Source organism: Staurois parvus, unplaced genomic scaffold (assembly GCF_062004578.1).
Source record: "Staurois parvus isolate SC_StPar_1 unplaced genomic scaffold, SC_StPar_1.0 ptg000057l, whole genome shotgun sequence".
Lineage (NCBI taxonomy): Eukaryota > Metazoa > Chordata > Amphibia > Anura > Ranidae > Staurois > Staurois parvus.
The window spans coordinates 3,393,736-3,412,633 of record NW_028317853.1 but is presented as its reverse complement, the minus strand read 5'-3'; the positions used below and the strand labels follow the sequence as shown (position 1 = coordinate 3,412,633).

At 42.2% G+C, this 18,898-nt stretch overlaps 1 protein-coding gene across 1 annotated transcript in view; it reads right to left on the bottom strand.

Moving 5' to 3' along the window:
* Nucleotides 1-18,898, bottom strand: part of NOC2L (NOC2 like nucleolar associated transcriptional repressor) — a 175,084-nt gene that overhangs the window by 148,808 nt on the left and 7,378 nt on the right. The window contains exons 2-7 of the mRNA XM_089668416.1: nucleotides 15,137-15,298; nucleotides 13,351-13,528; nucleotides 12,735-12,851; nucleotides 9,569-9,686; nucleotides 9,379-9,466; nucleotides 3,826-3,904 (exon numbers count right to left, since the gene is read on the bottom strand). Of these exons, the coding sequence (XP_089524542.1) occupies nucleotides 3,826-3,904; nucleotides 9,379-9,466; nucleotides 9,569-9,686; nucleotides 12,735-12,851; nucleotides 13,351-13,528; nucleotides 15,137-15,298 (742 nt within the window). The remainder of the gene's footprint in view (nucleotides 1-3,825; nucleotides 3,905-9,378; nucleotides 9,467-9,568; nucleotides 9,687-12,734; nucleotides 12,852-13,350; nucleotides 13,529-15,136; nucleotides 15,299-18,898) is intronic.

Below are 18,898 nucleotides of genomic sequence, written 5' to 3'. Positions count from 1 at the left end.
AACTAGTTACCAATTTTATTTGGTTATTCACTTGAGTGTTTTCACGAATTTTGATGTGCTTAAAAGATAATACACTATGTGATATTTCTTTTTTTGAGGGTATATCATTGTGGAAAGCATTGGAAGTATTTGAAGGACTATATAAATTTGTGGACACTTCTTTATCACTATTAACACATAAGAAGAAGATATATTATATATTAATTTAATGTGTGGACTGATAGGATCCCCTCAAATTAAACCTGTTAGTGTGCACTTTCAGCCCATATCCATTATATAATTATAGCTTGAATATGTTTTGGTAAATACCTGAAAAATTCTAAAATTGTACCTGTGTCCAAATATATATGGACCTAACTGTATGATGTCTGCATACCACATTCTTCTTGGCCAAGCAGCTGTGATCAGAATCACAAGAAAGCTCTTCACCACTCTTATTCTGTGCAACAGGCATGAAGTGGAAGAAAGGCAGAGATCAAAAACTGATCCCAAGGAGTCACCAGGGCATCTATCACGAGGATCCCTAAATCAAGACACAGACTTGTCCAGTTTGTTGTTTAATCTGGACTCCAAAAGATTCATCTGGCTACAGAAAATTTCTCCTTCAACACAAAAGGAAGTGGTTGATTGCATCCCTGAAACAGTGAAAGTACTAGATTTCGGCAGGGAGCCAGAAATAATCTGACCCTTTGGGGAGCCACTGTAGAGTGTTTTTTGCCCAGGGTCCTCCCTACCTGATAAAGACATTTGGGAGCCCCATCACCCTGCCCTCACCCAAGCCCTCTGTCTATGTGAGGCCAGACTGAAACTGAGAGAGCCCACCTCTGCCCCACCAGGGTTGTAAGGAACAGGATATACATTTACAAGTTCCACAAGAGAGATCTTCAGAGAGACACAGGAAAACACATTTATCACCCAAGGACACAAAACAGAGGCTTAGCTGAGCTGGGAGGTATTTTGTCTGGATGGGGATACCTATCTTTTTTTAAGCCACTGACAATTCACCTAAAAGCAGCAAAACTCAAGTAGTCATGACTATCTATGTCCTCTGTGTCCTGTGATGTACTATTAAGAAAAAGGCAAAGCTTTAAATTAATTCCTTTAAAATATATCAGTAATTTTACACATTAGCAACACTGATGCTACTCATCATTACCAAACAGACATAGGATGTCCATTACCAGGGACAGGTCCATCAAAAACTGTTATTTTCTATTTCTTGTACTGTATATTAAAAGGGGAGTTAAAAGTACCTATCAATTTCTATTACATCTGAAAATTTTCATTTGCAAAAACTTTGCACCAAAGATTTCAGCCTCAACACAGTCTGTTTCATCTGATGTACATAAGATTCAAGATGAAAAGTGTGGGCTTGTTGCAGATGTGCAGACATGAGAACATAAAGTGGAAGACAACTTCCTAGGTGGACGCAGCAGAAGTGGGAGCAGGTACCTGTCAAAATCGGGTACCCGCTCCTCAAAGGTGCCAATGCCTCACGAGGAGCAGGGACCAGTAATAAAAGCAGAACTTCCTCTACTGGGTGCAGCTACGCTTTAACAACATGAAGCCCATATTCAATTTACCAGCATAAAACAAACATTGGTTAGATTCATCCTGAAGGTGAACCTGTAGTCATACAACTCAAACCAATACATTTACAGAAGAGGCACAATAACGTCCCAAGACATAGGTTTTGTTCCACTGTCTGCCTTACCAGAGCATACCTGAAGCCCACTAAACAAGTTAGCATGCCCTTCAACTCCCTTGTAGAATTGCAGCGACCATTTGATAGGCTTAGGCACCAAGCACTTCATTGTGGAATATTACACATGGGAAGAATGATGCTCAAAGTTACACAGCCAGGAAGAGGACAAAAAAAAAAAAAAACCCACACACAACACACATCCATTATCAAAAGATAAATAAAAAAAGCCTTCTTACATTCATAGAACTCAGCAGATCTAAATGAAGGCAAAACACCCTCATAAAAAAAATGGACTTCTTTAAATGTGAAAAGACAGCTCCTGGTACCCTAGAGCAGTGTTTCTCAACCTTCAATCAAGGCACCCTTTAAAATTATGGACAGTCCAAAGTCGGCCTTTAAAAATTATGGGCAGTCATGAGGCACCCCATTTTAAGAATGGGGTGCCTCAAGACGGTCCATAATTTTTAAAGGGCACCCCAATCTAAAATGTGAAAAACTATTCTAAAAGTTTTATATAAAGCAGCAACAGTCACACATGTAGGACACCCAACATTAGAGGTGATTTATTCTTCCAAAGCAAATACACTTTTGCACACTTGTACTGAGTAGTATTCCAGTGTTTCTCTTCTCCCTCAGTTTTCCTCCATCACTGACCTAATGTGACCCTAGCACTGATGGACAGGGTCAAACTAGGATGTTGTGCAGGCAGCTGACATCCTCCTTCTCAACTGATGATGCCATTGGTTGTCAGGACACCGGCGGCTAGAAGGCCATAAATGGTGCGCAGTGAAAACCTGCGACTTTGTGTAACTAAAAGGCAGGCTTGTTCTACCCGCTGGCTTGCATACATGTTTTGGGCAATTTTAGACATTTTGCCAAGGCACCCTGGTTGAGAAAGGCTGCCCTAGAGTGCCTACCCATCCCATAAAACCACTGGATTCAAGGTTTTGAAGATTTATTCTAAAGGATAAAATTGTAGTTTTACAAAGTTGCAGCCCTGTAACAGGAACATCTTCGATACCAAAATTATTGCTAAAAATTATTTTGATACATTATTTTGATACAAAAATCAATCGATTTGCCACTGCCCAACTTGTACAGGGCTGGTCTTATCCAAACTCCCACTTGCCTCTATGTAATCAGTAAAGACCATTTATTTGGGAATCACGCCAGCTTTGTACATCCCATACAGCAAGAAGCATACTATCTTCCAAAATCAATTTAAAATTTTGATACACGTAGTATGCCTTAATGCCAGGCTGCAGTTCTATTATTAAGGGCTGTTTAGGATTAGATGTGGGAGACACAGCAGGGGTTCCCCGCAATTAGCTACGGGTGGGAAGTCCCATTGAAAACAATAGGAGAGACTGACAGGTCCCACAATCTATTCATGGCTGCCTACATGTAATCTCTCAGGCAGTGATTGCCTGCAAATGATCATCCCTGGATGCAGACAGCCTGCGTCCAGACCTATCACTGCAGGCTGCCCAGAGAAATCCTTACATCATCAGTATATTTCAGCAGCATGGAGAAAAATACAAGGTTGAGACTAAAAGTCAAATTCACAGTAAGCCCACTGTGTTTATGGCTTTATATGGCCACATTATGTGATTTCAAACATGCTGCTGAAACACAGTAATGACATGGGGACCAAGGGTAATGGGAGAGGTGATGGTGCTGTGATTAGTCCATATGCTCTAGTTCTGATTTTGGAGCTGGACTACTACCCTGATATCTTTGCCTAACAGAGTAAAATTGCTGCAAAAGGCAGAAATTCTCTAAGTACTCCTAATACATACTCCCTGCCTGCATCTAGTAGCAAGAGATTACAGGAAGGGCCATGGGCAACTGTATATTTCTGTATAAATTACCAAGTACTTTACTAGGACAAGACCTGTAGTCCTCAATGGAAGAAGGTAATAAGTATCCAATATACAATAAAAAACAATTTTTTTACATCAGCATCTTCATATCCCAAACAAGGCAAGGTTGAGTAAATGTTCAATTCATGATGTAAACAGAGCAAAAGGAAACTACAAGCCAAAACATGCATGATGGAAGGTCCTGCAATCATTTTTTGTTAAAGCCCAAGATATGAATGTCTTAGTAGATCAGATTACCTGGATGACAGCGTTTAAATACATTTTAATATCCAAACGTAGCTTCTTCCAAAGAGCACAGCTTGATGGATTTGATAACCTTAAAAACAAAGTGACAGGGGTTAATTGTGGATTAGCTGTATCACCTATCAGTGTCTGAGGAATGAAAAATGTTTACGCTGAAGAAGTGACTAGGTAGAGTGCACAAAAAAGGTTACAGAAGGGAAGCCTCCAGAACATTTTCACAAAAGAATGGATCAAATGGTCACTCCCAAAAATTAACACAGTACTCCAGTATGTTGTCATAATTTATCAAATTAGTAATTTTAGACCCTGACTAATGTGGAAATAAATTAATTGTACAGCAACTTTTCAAATCTATATCCCTGACTGAAGATTTTGCAGGAGTTGCAAAAAAGAAAATCTGTTGAAGACTGTATGAATTCAGTTTTTGTGATGCCAGTCCAGTCCATCATTACTGTCTACTCTGACAATTCTGCATATGGTAAGGAACTCTTAAAGCCTAAGTTTCAGAACATCTTACATCCATAATTAGGTAATTATTTTCCAACTCCCTCCTCATGCCCCCTGAGTGCCCCAGCAGCCCCCCTCATGACAGAAAGAGGCGGTTCCTCTACTCCGCAGCTGCTGTCACATATTAGAATCAGCACGCTGTCCGCAGAGCATCGTCTTTCATTCACAGAAAACTCTGAATAAACAAACTAGAAGTCCCGTCTGCCACAGCGTCAAATGGCTTGTAGTTTCTAATGAACTATGAGGGCACTATTGAGTGCTCATTGACAATTCCTCCAGCTGTTCAACCGTAGATTTTTTTTTTAAGCAATGTAAAAATATATACAGTTAGGTCCATATATATATATATATATATATATATATATATATATATATTTATTTGGACAGGCACAATTTTAGATTTTGTCAGGTATTTACCAAAACATATTCAAGCTATAGTTAGATAATTGATATGGGCTGAAAGTGCACACTCTCAGGTTTAATTTGAGGGTATGTACATCCAAATTGGAGGAAGGGTTTAGGCATTACAGCTCTTAAGAGTAGCCATCCCCCCTTTTTCAAGGGACCAAAAGTAATTGGACAGTTGAATCAAAAGCTGTTTCATGGCCAGGTGTGGGCTACTCCATTATTCCTTCATCAATTAAGCAGGTAAAAGGTCTGGAGTTGATTCTAAGTGTGGTATTTGCATTTGGAATCTATTGCTGTGAACCTACATTGTGCGTTCAAAGGATCTGTCCATGCAAGTGAAACAGACCATTGTAAGGCTTTAAAAACTAAACAAATCCATCAGAGAGATAGCAGCAACATTAGGAGTTGCCAAATCAACAGTTTGGTACATTCTGGAGGAAAGAAGAACGCACTGGTGAGCTCAGCAACATAAAAAGGCATGGAAGTCCATGGAAGACAACAGTGGTGGATGATCTCAGGATGCTCTCTATGGTAAAAAAAAACCCATTCACAACATCCAGACAAGTGAAGGACACTCTCCAGGAGGTGTGCGTATCATTGTCAAACTCTACAATTAAGAGAAGATTTAACAAGAGCAAATACAGAGTGTTCACCACAAGGTGCAAACCATTCATAAGCCTGAAGAATAGAAAAGCCAGATTAGACTTTGCCCAAAAACATCTAAAAAAACCAGACCAGGTCTGAAAAAGTATTCTATGGACGGATGAAACTAAGATTAATCTGTACCAGAATGACGGGAATAAAAAAAAGTGTAGAGAAGGCTTGGGACAGATCATGATCCAAAGCACACAACGTCATCTGTAAAACATGGTGGAGGCAGTGTGATGACATGAGCATGCATGGCCTCCAGTGGCACTGGGTCATTGGTGTTTATTGATGATGTGACAGAAGCAGCCGGATGGATTCTGCAGTGTTTAGATACAGTTGTGACCAAAATTATTCAACCCCCAATGCTGTAAAGGGGTTTAGGGACTATAGTGTACATTTGGAATTGTATTCAGAATCAAATCCTACAAGGACGTTGTAACTACCCAAATGCAACTAAAATGACATCAATTGTTTATGTAATACAGTAGTAAATGGTTCTTATGTGGTTTCTTCATTGCCACAATTATTCAACCCCTTAAAGACTACCACTCTGAAGAACAGAGGTTCATACAGGTGCTTTCCATCAGGTATTGAAAACACCTGTGGATGTCACCGAGCAGCAATCAAGCATAATAAGCACCAATTAGGCAGCTTTAAAATGACTGTGATACTCAGCTCCTTCTAGACATTTACTGGTGTGGTTACAAACATGGTGAAGGCAAGAGAATGGTCCAGGAAGACAAGAGAAGAGGTGATTTCTCTTCACAGGAAGGGCAATGGCTATAAGAAGATTGCAAAGATGTTAAACATACCAAGAGACACCTTAGGAAGCATCATTCGCAAATTCAAGGCAAAGGGCACTGTTGAAACGCTACCTGGTCGTGGCAGAAAGAAGATGCTGACTTCGACTGCTGTGCGCTACCTGAAGCGTAGAGTGGAGAGAAGTCCCCGTGTGACTGCTGAGGAACTGAGAAAAGATTTGTCAGATGTGGGTACAGAAGTTTCAGCCCAGACAATAAGACGCACACTGCGTAATGAAGGCCTCCGTGCCAGAACTCCCAGGCGTACCCCCTTGCTGTCTCCAAAGAATAAGAAGAGTCGACTGCAGTATGCCAAAAGCCATGTGGACAAACCACAAAAGTTGTGGGATAGTGTTCTGTGGACTGATGAAACAAAATTAGAACTGTTTGGGCCCATGGATCAACGCTATGTTTGGAGGAGGAAGAACAAGGCCTATGATGAAAAGAACACCTTGCCTACTGTGAAGCATGGTGGAGGGTCAATCATGCTTTGGGGCTGTTTTGCTTCTGCAGGTACAGGGAAGCTTCAGCGTGTGCAAGGTACCATGAATTCTCTTCAGTACCAGGAGATATTGGATGGAAACGTGATGCAGTCCGTCACACACCTGAGGCTTGGGAGACGTTGGACCTTTCAACAGGACAATGATCCCAAGCATACCTCCAAGTCCACTAGAGCATGGTTGCAGAGGAAAGGCTGGAACATTTTGGAGTGGCCATCGCAGTCACCAGACTTAAATCCGATTGAGAACCTCTGGTGGGACTTAAAGAAAGCAGTTGCAGTGCGCAAGCCTAAGAATGTGACTGAACTGGAGGCCTTTGCCCATGAAGAATGGGCGAAGATACCCGTAGATCGCTGCAAGACACTTGTGTCAAGCTATGCTTCACGTTTAAAAGCTGTTATAACTGTAAAAGGATGCTGTACTAAGTACTAAGATTGAATGTCACTTGGGGGTTGAATAAAACTGATAATGCTGTGAGCACAGAAAAGACATTTGTGGTTATTTCATTATAACTGTTATGTTATATTTGTCTGACCTACAAGTGCCTCTTTAATGTAAATGTAAGCAAGATGACTGAATGATCAAAAGCAATGTCAAACTGGCCAAAACACTCAATTTCAGTGGGGGTTGAATAATTTTGGTCACAACTGTATATACTGTCAGTGCAGATTCAGCCAAATTCAGCAAAGTTGATTGGACGGCACTTCACAGTACAGATGGACAATGATCCAAAACACACTGCAAAAGCAACCCAAGAGCTTTTGAAGGAAAAGAAATGGAATATTCTGCAATGGCCGAGTCAATCAACTGAGCAAATGAGCATTCATTTCACTTGCTGAAGGCAAAATTAAAAGGCAGAAAGACCCACAAATAAAGAACTGAAGACAGCTACAGTTAGAGCCTGGCAAAGCATCAGAAAGGAGGAAACCCAGTCTTTGATAATGTCCATGGGTTCCAGACTTCAGGCAGTCATTGCCACTAAAGGATTCTCAACAAAATATTACAAATGAACATTTTATTTATGATTATATTAAACTGTCCAATTACTTTTGGTCCCTTGAAAAATAGGGATTGGCTACTCTTAAGAGCTGTAATTCCTTAACCCTTCCTCCAATTTGGAAGTACATACCCTCAAATTAAACCTGAAAGCACGCACGCACACACACACAAAGTATTGGGACGCTTGCCTTTCCACACACAAACTGTAATGGCATCCCAGTCGTAGTACATAAGGGTCAATACTGAGTTGGCCCACTCTTTGCAGCTATAACAGCTTCAACTCTTCTGAGAAGGCTGTCCACAAGGTTTAGGAGTGTGTCTATGGGAACGTTAGACCATTTTTCCAGAAACGCATTTGTGAGATCAGGCACTGATGTCGGACAAGAAGGCCTGACTCGCAGTCTCTGCTCTAATTTATCCCAAAGGTGTTCTATTGGGTTGAGGTCAGAACAGTCAAGTTCCTCCACCCCAAACTCACTCATCCATGTCTTTATGGACCTTGCTTTGTGCACTGGTGCGCAGTCATGTTGGAATACGTAAGGCCATCAGCAAACTGTTCCCACAAAGTTGGGAGCATGAAATTGTCCAAAATGTCTTGGAATGCAGACGCTTTAAGAGTTCCTTCACTGAATTAAGGGGCTAAGCTCAACCTCTGCAAAACAACCCCACACCATAATCCCCCATTCACCAAACTGTGCACTTGGCACAATGCAGTCAGGCAAATACCATTCTCCTGGCAACTGCCAAACCAATACACTTCCATTGGCTTGCCAGACAGAGAAGCACGATTGGTCACTCCAGAGAACATGTCTCCACTGCTCTAGAGTCCAGTGGCGGCGTGCTTTACACCACTGCATTCAACGCTTTGCATTGCATTTGGTGATGTAAGGATTGGATGCAGCTGCTCGGTCATGGAAGCCCATTCCATGAAGCTCTCTCTATGCACTCTAATCTGAAGGCCTCATGAAGTTTGGAGGTCTTTAGCTACTGACAGTTGGCAACATCTGCGCACTGGGCGTTTCAGCATGCGCTTGACTCCACTCTGTCAATTTATGTGGCCTACCACTTCGTGGCTCAGTTGCTGTTGTTCCCAGTTGCTTCCACTTTGTTATAATACCACTAACAGTTGACAGTGGAATATTTAATAGCAAGAAAATTTCACAAATGGACTTGCACAGATGGCAACCTATCACGGTACCATGCTTGAATTCACTGAGCTCCTGAGAGCAACCCATTCTTTCACAAATGTTTGTAGAAGCAGTCTGCATACCTAGATGCTTGACTTTATACACCTGTGGCCATGGAGGTGATTGAACACCTGAATCCAATGATTTGGAGGGGTGTCTCAATTCTTTTAGCAATATAGTGTATATACACACACACACATTCAGTGGTAGGGAAGCAGTTAATCATCATACTGTATCCATCACAAAGAGAACTGGGAACTATGTTAACTAGTAACAAGGCAAAAGTTGCATAGTGCACTGGAAGGTTTCAGCTAATTAGATTTCTGGAAGAATCAACAAGTCTTTTTTCACTTATCAAACAGATTTGACAAAAACACTTTCAATAATAGCTATTTAATAGACCAAAAAGGGAGCAAAAAAGGAGAAGCTCAATGTTGGAATTCACATACACTTTAAATAAAACACTCAATACCTTCCACCAAGTAAATTGCCACTTACTTTGTTCCTTTGGCAGGCTTCAGATCAAGTTTCTTCTCTAGGCGAACAAAGAGGTCTCTGATACAGAATGTCACCAGCGCATTGAAGACTACAAACAAAAGTCTACATGTGAATACCTCTTACCACATACATGGAGACCACTTAGAACTTGCAAAGGTACAAGCTTATCTAAAAGCTAGGACTGCCTCACCTTCAGTGTCAATTATTTTAAATCTGCTGGGATCGTCACCCTCGTCTCCTTGGGTTGTTGCCACTGCAGCTTTGAAAGCTTGAGCAATTTCATGAAAGAGGCGTGGCCTTAGGTCCGTCTAGAACCATACAAAAGTTAAAGGGGTTATACGCAAAAAGTGAAAATGAAAGGTGAAATAAAAAAAGAATGCAGAGAAATCTACTTAAACTAGACAGAATATGGAGCAGCTGGGCAAAGTAACCAATCAGCTTCTATCTTCAGCTTAAGTTAAAATTACAATTTCAAGATGAATGTACCTAGTCATAAAAATACTCCCTCCCCCATCCTAATATCTATGCTGACTAATCTGTGTAAGAAAGATGCATATACTTACCTGCTGTATCTGGTCACATAATCCCCTGTGAAAGCCAATGGTGGCTGCAGGGGAGAGGATACAACTTTAGATACCAATATTGTACCGCGCTCCAATATATAAAACCTTATGTGATATTATAAATTACTAAGTGTACCACCAATAATCCAATAATTATATAAATCAATTATACTTAAATATATAATTAATGTAAATATATAAATTAATTATTTAATAAATGTGAAAAAATAAATAATTTTTTAAAAAATATATAAGTGAAAAATATGAGAAAAAAATTTTATATGAGAAAAAAATTAATTTGAAATGGGAATGACAGTTCACTTCTTTGGGAATAAGATGGTATAGTAGTTCAATCTAATCTGTGTGATGAGTCTGTGTGCACAGCGTGAACCTCTCTCTCCTTTCTCCTCTCCTCTCTCCTCAGCACAGCCTTCTCAATAGGACTTTCTCCGCTGGCTGCTTGGCTTATTCCTCCATATACGGAACATACAGAGAAGGGAAAAGAAACATAGTGTCTTATCCGGGATAACGATTATTTATTAAGCTTTGATCTCCCACTCACATTGTGTAAATATAAGTAGCGCTTTGTATGAAATGTATCCAGATCGTACTACAAACAGCCTTGCAGGTGTGTTTGCCTTCAATGAATATACTCGCCGTTCCTCTGTGGATGCGTGATGACGTCACCGCCCCTCCCCTACGCGTTACGCTACAGGGACTCGTAGCTTCCTCTGGGGGATGTAGTTTTCCCCCATCCTAATATCTATGCTGACTAATCTGTGTAAGAAAGATGCATATACTTACCTGCTGTATCTAGTCACATAATCCCCTGTGAAAGCCAATGGTGGCTGCAGGGGAGAGGATACAGCACTCAACAATGGCTGGTAAAGCCTGGAGTGGGGACATCATCCATAGGCTCCTATGGCCCATCTGCTGTCAGTGGTCCAACCTCTCTCCTGCAGGCCTCGCTGACTGACACAGGGGAGCCAGAAAACGTGACTGGACGAGAGCAAGGTGAAAGCAGGTGTGTGTGTGTGTGTGTGGTTCATCTTGGACTTCGTCAGACATAAAATATGAACAAATCATATCCCTCTATAGTGTGTACTTGTCTCAATCATGTGCACCAAGTCATTTTTGTCTGCCACCCCATTCCTCTGCTATCAACATGAGTCACTTCTAACAAGTTTTTCTGACACCAAGATAAAATTGTGACAGGGGAGGGCACAGTCTGATTGAAAATGTCAGTTTTTTTTCCAGTGTACTGTGTGGAGGAGGATGTGTTCCATCCCTCTTATCAGCTCTCAGAGCTCTACTCAACTGATATAACTTCAGCTCCCTGCTCTTCAAAGCTTAGAGATCCTGTGTAAATTCTGCACTTTAACATGATGTAGAGTGCTGTAGATAACCAGGTACAAATTATGTAGTATGATTTGTTTCATTGCTGTGTATCACCCAATTACTTCACTGGGTATAGGTAAGGGTTTACAACCACTTTAAGCTTTGAAAATTAAAGTTATATGATGATTGGTTGCTATGCACAGCTGTCCAAAATTCTGGCTGCTCTAGTCTAAGGAAATTCCCCTCAATGAGTGATACTACTGGAGAGTGTGCTTCTGGGGTGTTTTTCTTGGGGTGTACAGTTAAAGGATAAAGTTATGGGTGTTACAGTACAGTTTTGTAAAAAAAAAAAAAAGTTATATTTTATCTTTGGGGGTTTTTTCAGTGTGCAATATATGCATCTCTGCATTACATATAGAGTGTTTGGGGAAATGTAAATGTGCCACAGAGAAATACTGAATGTCTTGCTATAAAAAAAAAAAAAAAAACACCCTCTTTAAAGAGTATTTTCACTTTTTCAGCCAACTTGGGATAACACCTACTTTACATTTGTTACATGTTCTCAATAGCATAGCAAAACAACAAAAAGAAAAAAAAAAAAAAAATTACAGCTCACATTTTTAGATGCTTTTTTCATGGAAATTCTAGCACTTAAAAATACTCTCTCTATGTGGGACTGAGGAGTGGTGTATGCCATAATTAACCCCATCTGTACTGTGCTGGCAGATGTTATGAGTTGTAAACTAGATTTGAACAGTCAGTCCTAACAGAGTTAAAGGGTTAAAGAATTAGAAGCTGGGTCCCTCCAATGAAAGTTAAAGAAAATGTTACATGTTCCACCTGTAGCTCAACCATCTCTCCCCCCTCCCCCCCCCCCCCTTCCCATGGCAGCAGGCCAGGGATTTTCTCCCGGCACCTGCTGTCACAATTTGGAAAAAACGCGGTCCATACAACCGCGTCAGAGTTATGCGAATTCATAGACTACAAGTACTTAAAGCCTTTGCAGCTGGTAGCTTGTGGTTCTCAATGAACCATGTGGGCGCTGGTGAGTATCTTTGTAATTTGACTCTTCCTGTAACTGCCATCCCGTATCTGAGGTATGGGCAGACAGCTACACTGACAGCCTGAAGGAGCCTGACATTGCACCCTAAATCTGCTGATTGCAAGTGCAATGCTTTCTTGGTTGGTTGGCTGCCAAGAAAGAAAGAAGTAAAATTAAAAAAAAAAAAGTACATTTATTTTTTTTTTTTAAAGGTGAACTTATGCTTTAAAAGAGAGAAAAGCAGAGCCTGTCCTAAAGCAGGCCATAGCTGAATTTGTTTCACTTAACCAGTGGGTTGAACAAAAAACAAAATATTCAATTTAGCTGCTTCTCTAGAATTTTGTTTAAGAGTAACAAGTAGATGATGGTAGACATATTCAAACTATACATGTCAGCAACATTTGTACACACACCTTAGCTTCTGACTTCCACTTGTGCACCATTTTCATGGTAACGGTAATTTGCTCTAGTTTTCTCTTTTTCTTAGGCTTTTCTTCTGTATCGCTTGCACCTTCATCTTCGTTCTTTTCCTGTATTAAAAAAAATGAGATACAGTGCAGTCTGTACATTGAGGTATATAACCACGTGAAAAAAACAAGAACATTTCAGGGAGAAAGTGTACAAAAGCTCAAAAGGTTGAGAAACTTTTCTTTGGAAAAGTCAGCTCAGGCAAAGCAACACCTATTAAGAGGCGACATGAATTTCTTGTGCTTCATTATGTCACTTCCACAGGCACAAGAATAGTTGCAAGGTCGTTGACAGTTGTCAATTTAACTGCAAAATTCTACAAGAACGTCAGAAAGACAATAATATTCTTCTATACCACCAAGGTCACCAGCCTTACAGGAGATTAAAAAGGCTCTCTAGGAACATAGCATTCTCCTAAACAACAACTTCCAATTGAAAAAGCGAAGGGGCCGATCAGATGAACAGCGGTGGCATCCAATTAGATCTGTACATTTCATCACTATTATCTTGCCGAAGTGGCATAAATGAGGTCAGGTTTTCCCTGAGCAAATCATTGCCTACCTCTAGGTGATCTGGCAGCTGGTGAACACCACTTTCTTCATCTGAACTATCTGAGTCATTGAAGTTGAGGAGAGTTTGGTCATTGTCCTTTAAAAACTTGTAAAATTCAGGATCTTTATCTTGAAGACGAGACAGCTGGTCTTTATGCTCCGAAGCATTGCCTTTTTTCTTCACCTTCCTTCAGTGGAAAAAGGTTTACAATTAATGGCAACTCTGTATAGGCATGAATTTTACTAAAGTGTTACTAAACCAACAACAGTAAAATCAGTCTGTATATGCAGCAAAGCATGCTTGTTATACTCACTGTGGAACCTAAGGAGTTAATCCTTTGCATTGTGTAAAAATGCTGTTTGATCCCAACTTCTTTGATCCTCCCCTTCTTCCAGTGTCCCCCTCTTATCTCCTTATAAGACATGTCTGGAGACACTCTGCACATGCTCAGTTTAGTGTGTATTGCTAGAGAGGTTTTTTTTTTTTCTATTAGGAGCAGGACCAATCAGTACTGCCCAGACAGAGGTCAGGGGTTCTACATCCTCCTAGAGCAGAAAGAAAACTCCTAAAACCAGTGCTTGTCTGTACAGTGACAGAAGTCACAAGACTGCTATATGTTGCTGATCAGAAAATATATTTAGCAGTTAATATTTACTAAAATAATTGCATTTCCATGTTCTGTGTACTGTGGAAAATTTAGCTCCCTTCATGACCAGGCCATTTTTTGTTGTTCGGCACTGCGCTATTTCAACTGGTAATTGTGCGCTTGTGCAATGCTGGACCCAAACGAAATTTATCTACTTTTTTCACAAAAATAGAGCTTTATTTTGGTGGTATTTGATCACCTCTGCAGTTTTTCGTTTTTGCACTATAAACAGAAAAAGACCAATTTTGAAAAAAATATATATAATAAACTGAAATTTCATCATAAATTTAGGCCATAATGTATTCTGCTACGTCTTTGATAAAAAAAAATCCCAATACATGTATATTAATAAGTTTGTGTGAAAGTTATAGCATCTGCAAACTATGGTATATATATTGGAATTTACATAGCTTTTAGTTTCTGACTGCCTATGACATTTCTTGAGGTGCTAAAATGCCAGTGCAGTACAATGACCACTTTTGGAAAGTAGACACCCCATGGATTTTGCAGAGAGGCATGTTGAGTCCATGGAACATTTTATTTTTTTGCCACAATTTTTTTTTTACACAAAGTTTTCACATAAATGATATATTGCTCATGCATGCCATGGGTATATGTGGAATAAACCCCCAAAACACATTCTGCTACTTCTCCCGAGTATGGGGATACCACATGTGAGAGACATTTTAGCAGCCTAGCTACATACAGACCCCCAAAATCCAATGACCACCTCCAGGCTTTCAAAGGACATATTTCCTCATATCACTTCCTCACTAGCTATCACAGTTTTGGAGGCCCTAAAATGGCAGAACAAACACTCCCCCAAATGACCCCTTTTTGGAAAGTAGACACCCCAAGGAATTCGACAAGAGGCATGGTGAGTATTTTACAGATATTTTTATCACAGGGTTTTGAAAAAGAAAAAAAAAGAAAAGTAAAAATACATTTCAAAAACGTGGCAACAAATGAAATCTGCAAAATACTCACCATGTCTCTTAGCAAATACCTTGGAGAGTCTACTTTCCAAAAAGGGGTCATTTGGGGGAGTGTTTGTACTGCCATCTTAGGGCCTCCAAAACTAAAGGTAAAGCTTTGAGCTTAGTGCTACAAAATGCTCAGGTGTGAATGGGGCCTAAAAGAAAATCTTACTTTTCTTTAGTTTCAGTTGTTGCCCCTTTCTTCTTTTTCGCTTTCACATGTTTGGTTTTGACTTCCTCCTCTAATACTTCGTCATTTCTTTCCTCTGTAGAGTCACCTTCAGAGTCCAGACCCGTGGTCAAGAATTCATCCAAGTTTAGCTGAGCAAGTTTTCTGAAAGTAGCAAGCAAAACCACATTCAGAAATGAAGACGACATAAAACAGGTATTAGCAACATATATTTTTACATATTAACTGGAATTAGCCCAGATGAACACAAAACTGTAATTATTTTAGCTCAACTTCACCTGCAATGATTGGCGATTCTGCCGCCATCATAAAAAAAAAACAGAAAACAAACCTCTCGGTAATGCCGTTTTTTAGTCCCACGCACTGGATGTTTAAAGCTGAAGTTTAAAGTGGTTCTAAAGGCTCAAGGTTTTATTTTCCTTCATGTTTTCTATTTATGAAGGTAAAAAACCTTGTGTGTGCAGCGGCCCCATAATCCTTACCTGAGCCCCCTCCGATCCAGAAACATTCTCAACCCAAAAAATCCCAATATGTGTAAATTAATTGGCTTACGTGAAAGTTATAGCATTTACAAATGGCGGTACAGATACTGGAATTTTTTTTTTATTTTTACTAGTAATGGCAGCGATCAACGAGTTATAGCTAGACCATGGCAGGCATTCCGACACTGGGAGGAACTGGCTAGGTGTCATTGACATCACCAGTGACACAAACACAGTGATCAGTGCTAAAAAAAAAAAAAAAAAAAAAAAAAAAAAACACTGACATTTGTAACAGAACCAACCCAGACCGCGCTTGAATACTTCCGTTAGACTACCGCTTCCCCATCCGAACACCGACAGCAGACTCCACAGCCGACCATACAAGACTAGACAACTTTATTTGAACACAGATACAAGATATATACACTCAGGGGACAATCCCCCCTCCCTGCATAATGACAGGGCGGGGCAAACTACATTTAGTAACAAGAGACACACAGGTATTCAAACTTCACACCAGCAGACAGTCCCATCAGGAGGGAGGTCTGCTGGAAACACCCCGCCACTAAGCTAAGACACATAAACACATACATCCCATAATAGTTTGCATGAGCTGACAGGGAGAACTGTTTTGTTTACAAACAGTTCTACTCCTCATGGGAGATGCTTGGCAATCACCGGGCACTGGCGAGTAATCATCAACCGGTACCCGGTGACTGACAGCCACGGCTGGCGGCGCGGGTAGGGCTCGCGCGCCCCCTACCCGAAAATGCAAAATCACACACATTATATATATATATATATATATATATATATACACACACACACACACACACACACACGTGATTTTGTGCACCCGTGTCGCCCCAAGGCAGTAGTCGGGAAGCAGTTAAGTGTAGCAAGTTTCACAAAGTTACTTTGGTCCACCTTGAACAGATGTAAATATGATCTGTGCCTTGAAAAAGTACCCCTTGAAATTTTCCACATTAGGTCATGTTACAACCAAAAACATAAATGTATTTTATTGGGATTTATGAGATAGACCAACACAAAGTGGCACATAATTGTGAAGTGGAAGGAAAAACCATCACCAGCCGCAACCTCCGCAACCTGCACCCGGCCCCCCTCCACTCGGCTGCCGACCGCCTACACGACAGCATCCTTCCACTGTCATGTCCTGACCTAGCCACCTCCACGTACAACGACTCACTATCAGCTACACTAGACTCTCTGGCACCCCTAACCACACGCAACATCAAACCCAGACCACTCCAACCCTGGCAGAACGACCACACTAAACGCCTCAAACGCCGCAGTCGTGCGCTGGAGAGACTATGGCGCAAAACCAGGTCCCCTCATACATTCTCCCTCTACAAATCTGCCTTCCTCACCTACACCTCCTCCCTCCACGCCGCCAAGCAGGCCTACTTTGTTAACCTGATTAACACCCTCTCCACCTGCCCTCGCCGACTCTTCTCCACCTTCAACTCCCTGCTCTCTCCCCCCCTTCCTCCACTCAGTACCTCACTTACCGCCCGCGAGATTGCCACTCACCTCCACAGCAAGATTGACGCTATCCGCAAGGACATAGTCAACTTGCAATCTACCTCCCCATCTAGCCTCCCCCCTTCTATCACCCCCTCATCTCTCCCCTCCTCTGACCTCGCAACGGCACTGCCCCCCACCACACCCAAGGCCCTGCCTACCGTAACCCCCCCATCACTGCACTCCTTCAGCCCTACTACCACTGAGGAAGTCAGCAGAGTCTTCTCAGAAGCCCGTCTCACTACCTGCCCCCTGGACCCTATCCCCTCTCAACTCCTCCGGTCACCCCCCTCTTCCCTCATCCGCTCCCTTACCCACATCTTTAATCTCTCCCTCTCTACTGGCGTATTCCCCTCCCCCCTAAAACATGCGCACATCACCCCCATACTCAAAAAGCCCTCTCTGGACCCCACTGACCTCAACAACCTCAGACCAATTTCCCTGCTGCCACTCACTTCCAAGCTCCTTGAGCGCTTGGTCTTCGATCGCCTAAGCGCCCACCTAGATGACAACAACCTCCTTGACCCACTACAGTCCGGCTTCCGTCCCCTACACTCCACTGAAACTGCCCTCCTCAAAATCACCAACGATCTACTAACCGCCAAAGCCAAAGGCGACTACTCTGTCCTCCTCCTCCTAGACCTCTCTGCGGCCTTTGACACAGTCGACCACCCCCTCCTCCTTAATAAACTACTCTCCCTTGACATCAGAGACACCGCTCTCTCCTGGTTCTCGTCCTATCTATCCCAACGCTCCTTCAGTGTCACCTACAATGGTGCCACCTCCCCTTCTCTCCCCCTCTCTGTTGGGGTCCCCCAGGGCTCTGTCCTTGGACCCCTTCTCTTCTCCATCTACACCTCCTCCCTTGGCAAACTCATACACTCCCACGGCTTCAATTACCACCTCTATGCTGATGATACTCAAATCTACCTATCCACCCCTCACCTCACCCCCTCATTCTCCGCCCGCATCACTCACCTCCTAAACGACATCTCTGACTGGATGTCGCTCAATTTCCTCAAACTCAACCTCTCCAAAACCGAGCTTCTCATCTTCCCCCCAGCCCGCGCCCCCCCCCCATCCTTTCCATCACTACCAACAACACCACCATCAATCCCGCCCAGCAAGCCAAGGTCCTTGGCGTCATTCTGGACTCAAACCTTTCCTTTCAACCTCATATCAAATCTCTCACAAACACATGCAGGCTCCACCTCCGGAACATCGCCAGGATACGTTCCTTCCTTACCCCAGACACCACTAAACTACTAGTACACTCCCTGATTATCTCACGCCTGGACTACTGCAACTCCCTCCTCACCGGCCTACCCCAGTGCAGGCTCTCCCCGCTTCAGACCATCCTGAACTCAGCGGCCAGACTCATCCACCTCACCAGCCGCTCCACCTCTGCCACCCCCCTCTGCCTCTCCCTCCACTGGCTCCCCATTGCCCAACGCATTAAATTCAAATTGCTCACCCTGACCTATAAGGCCATTCACAACACTGCCCCTAACTACCTCACCGATCTGATCCCCAGGTACCACCCTACCCGTACCCTTCGCTCTTCACAGGACCTTCTTCTATCTTGCTCCCTGGTCTCCTCCTCCCACGCACGACTGCAAGACTTCTCCAGGTCCTCCCCCATCCTCTGGAACTCACTACCCCAATCCATCAGACTGTCACCGTCCCTCCTCACCTTCAGGCGCTCCCTGAAAACCCA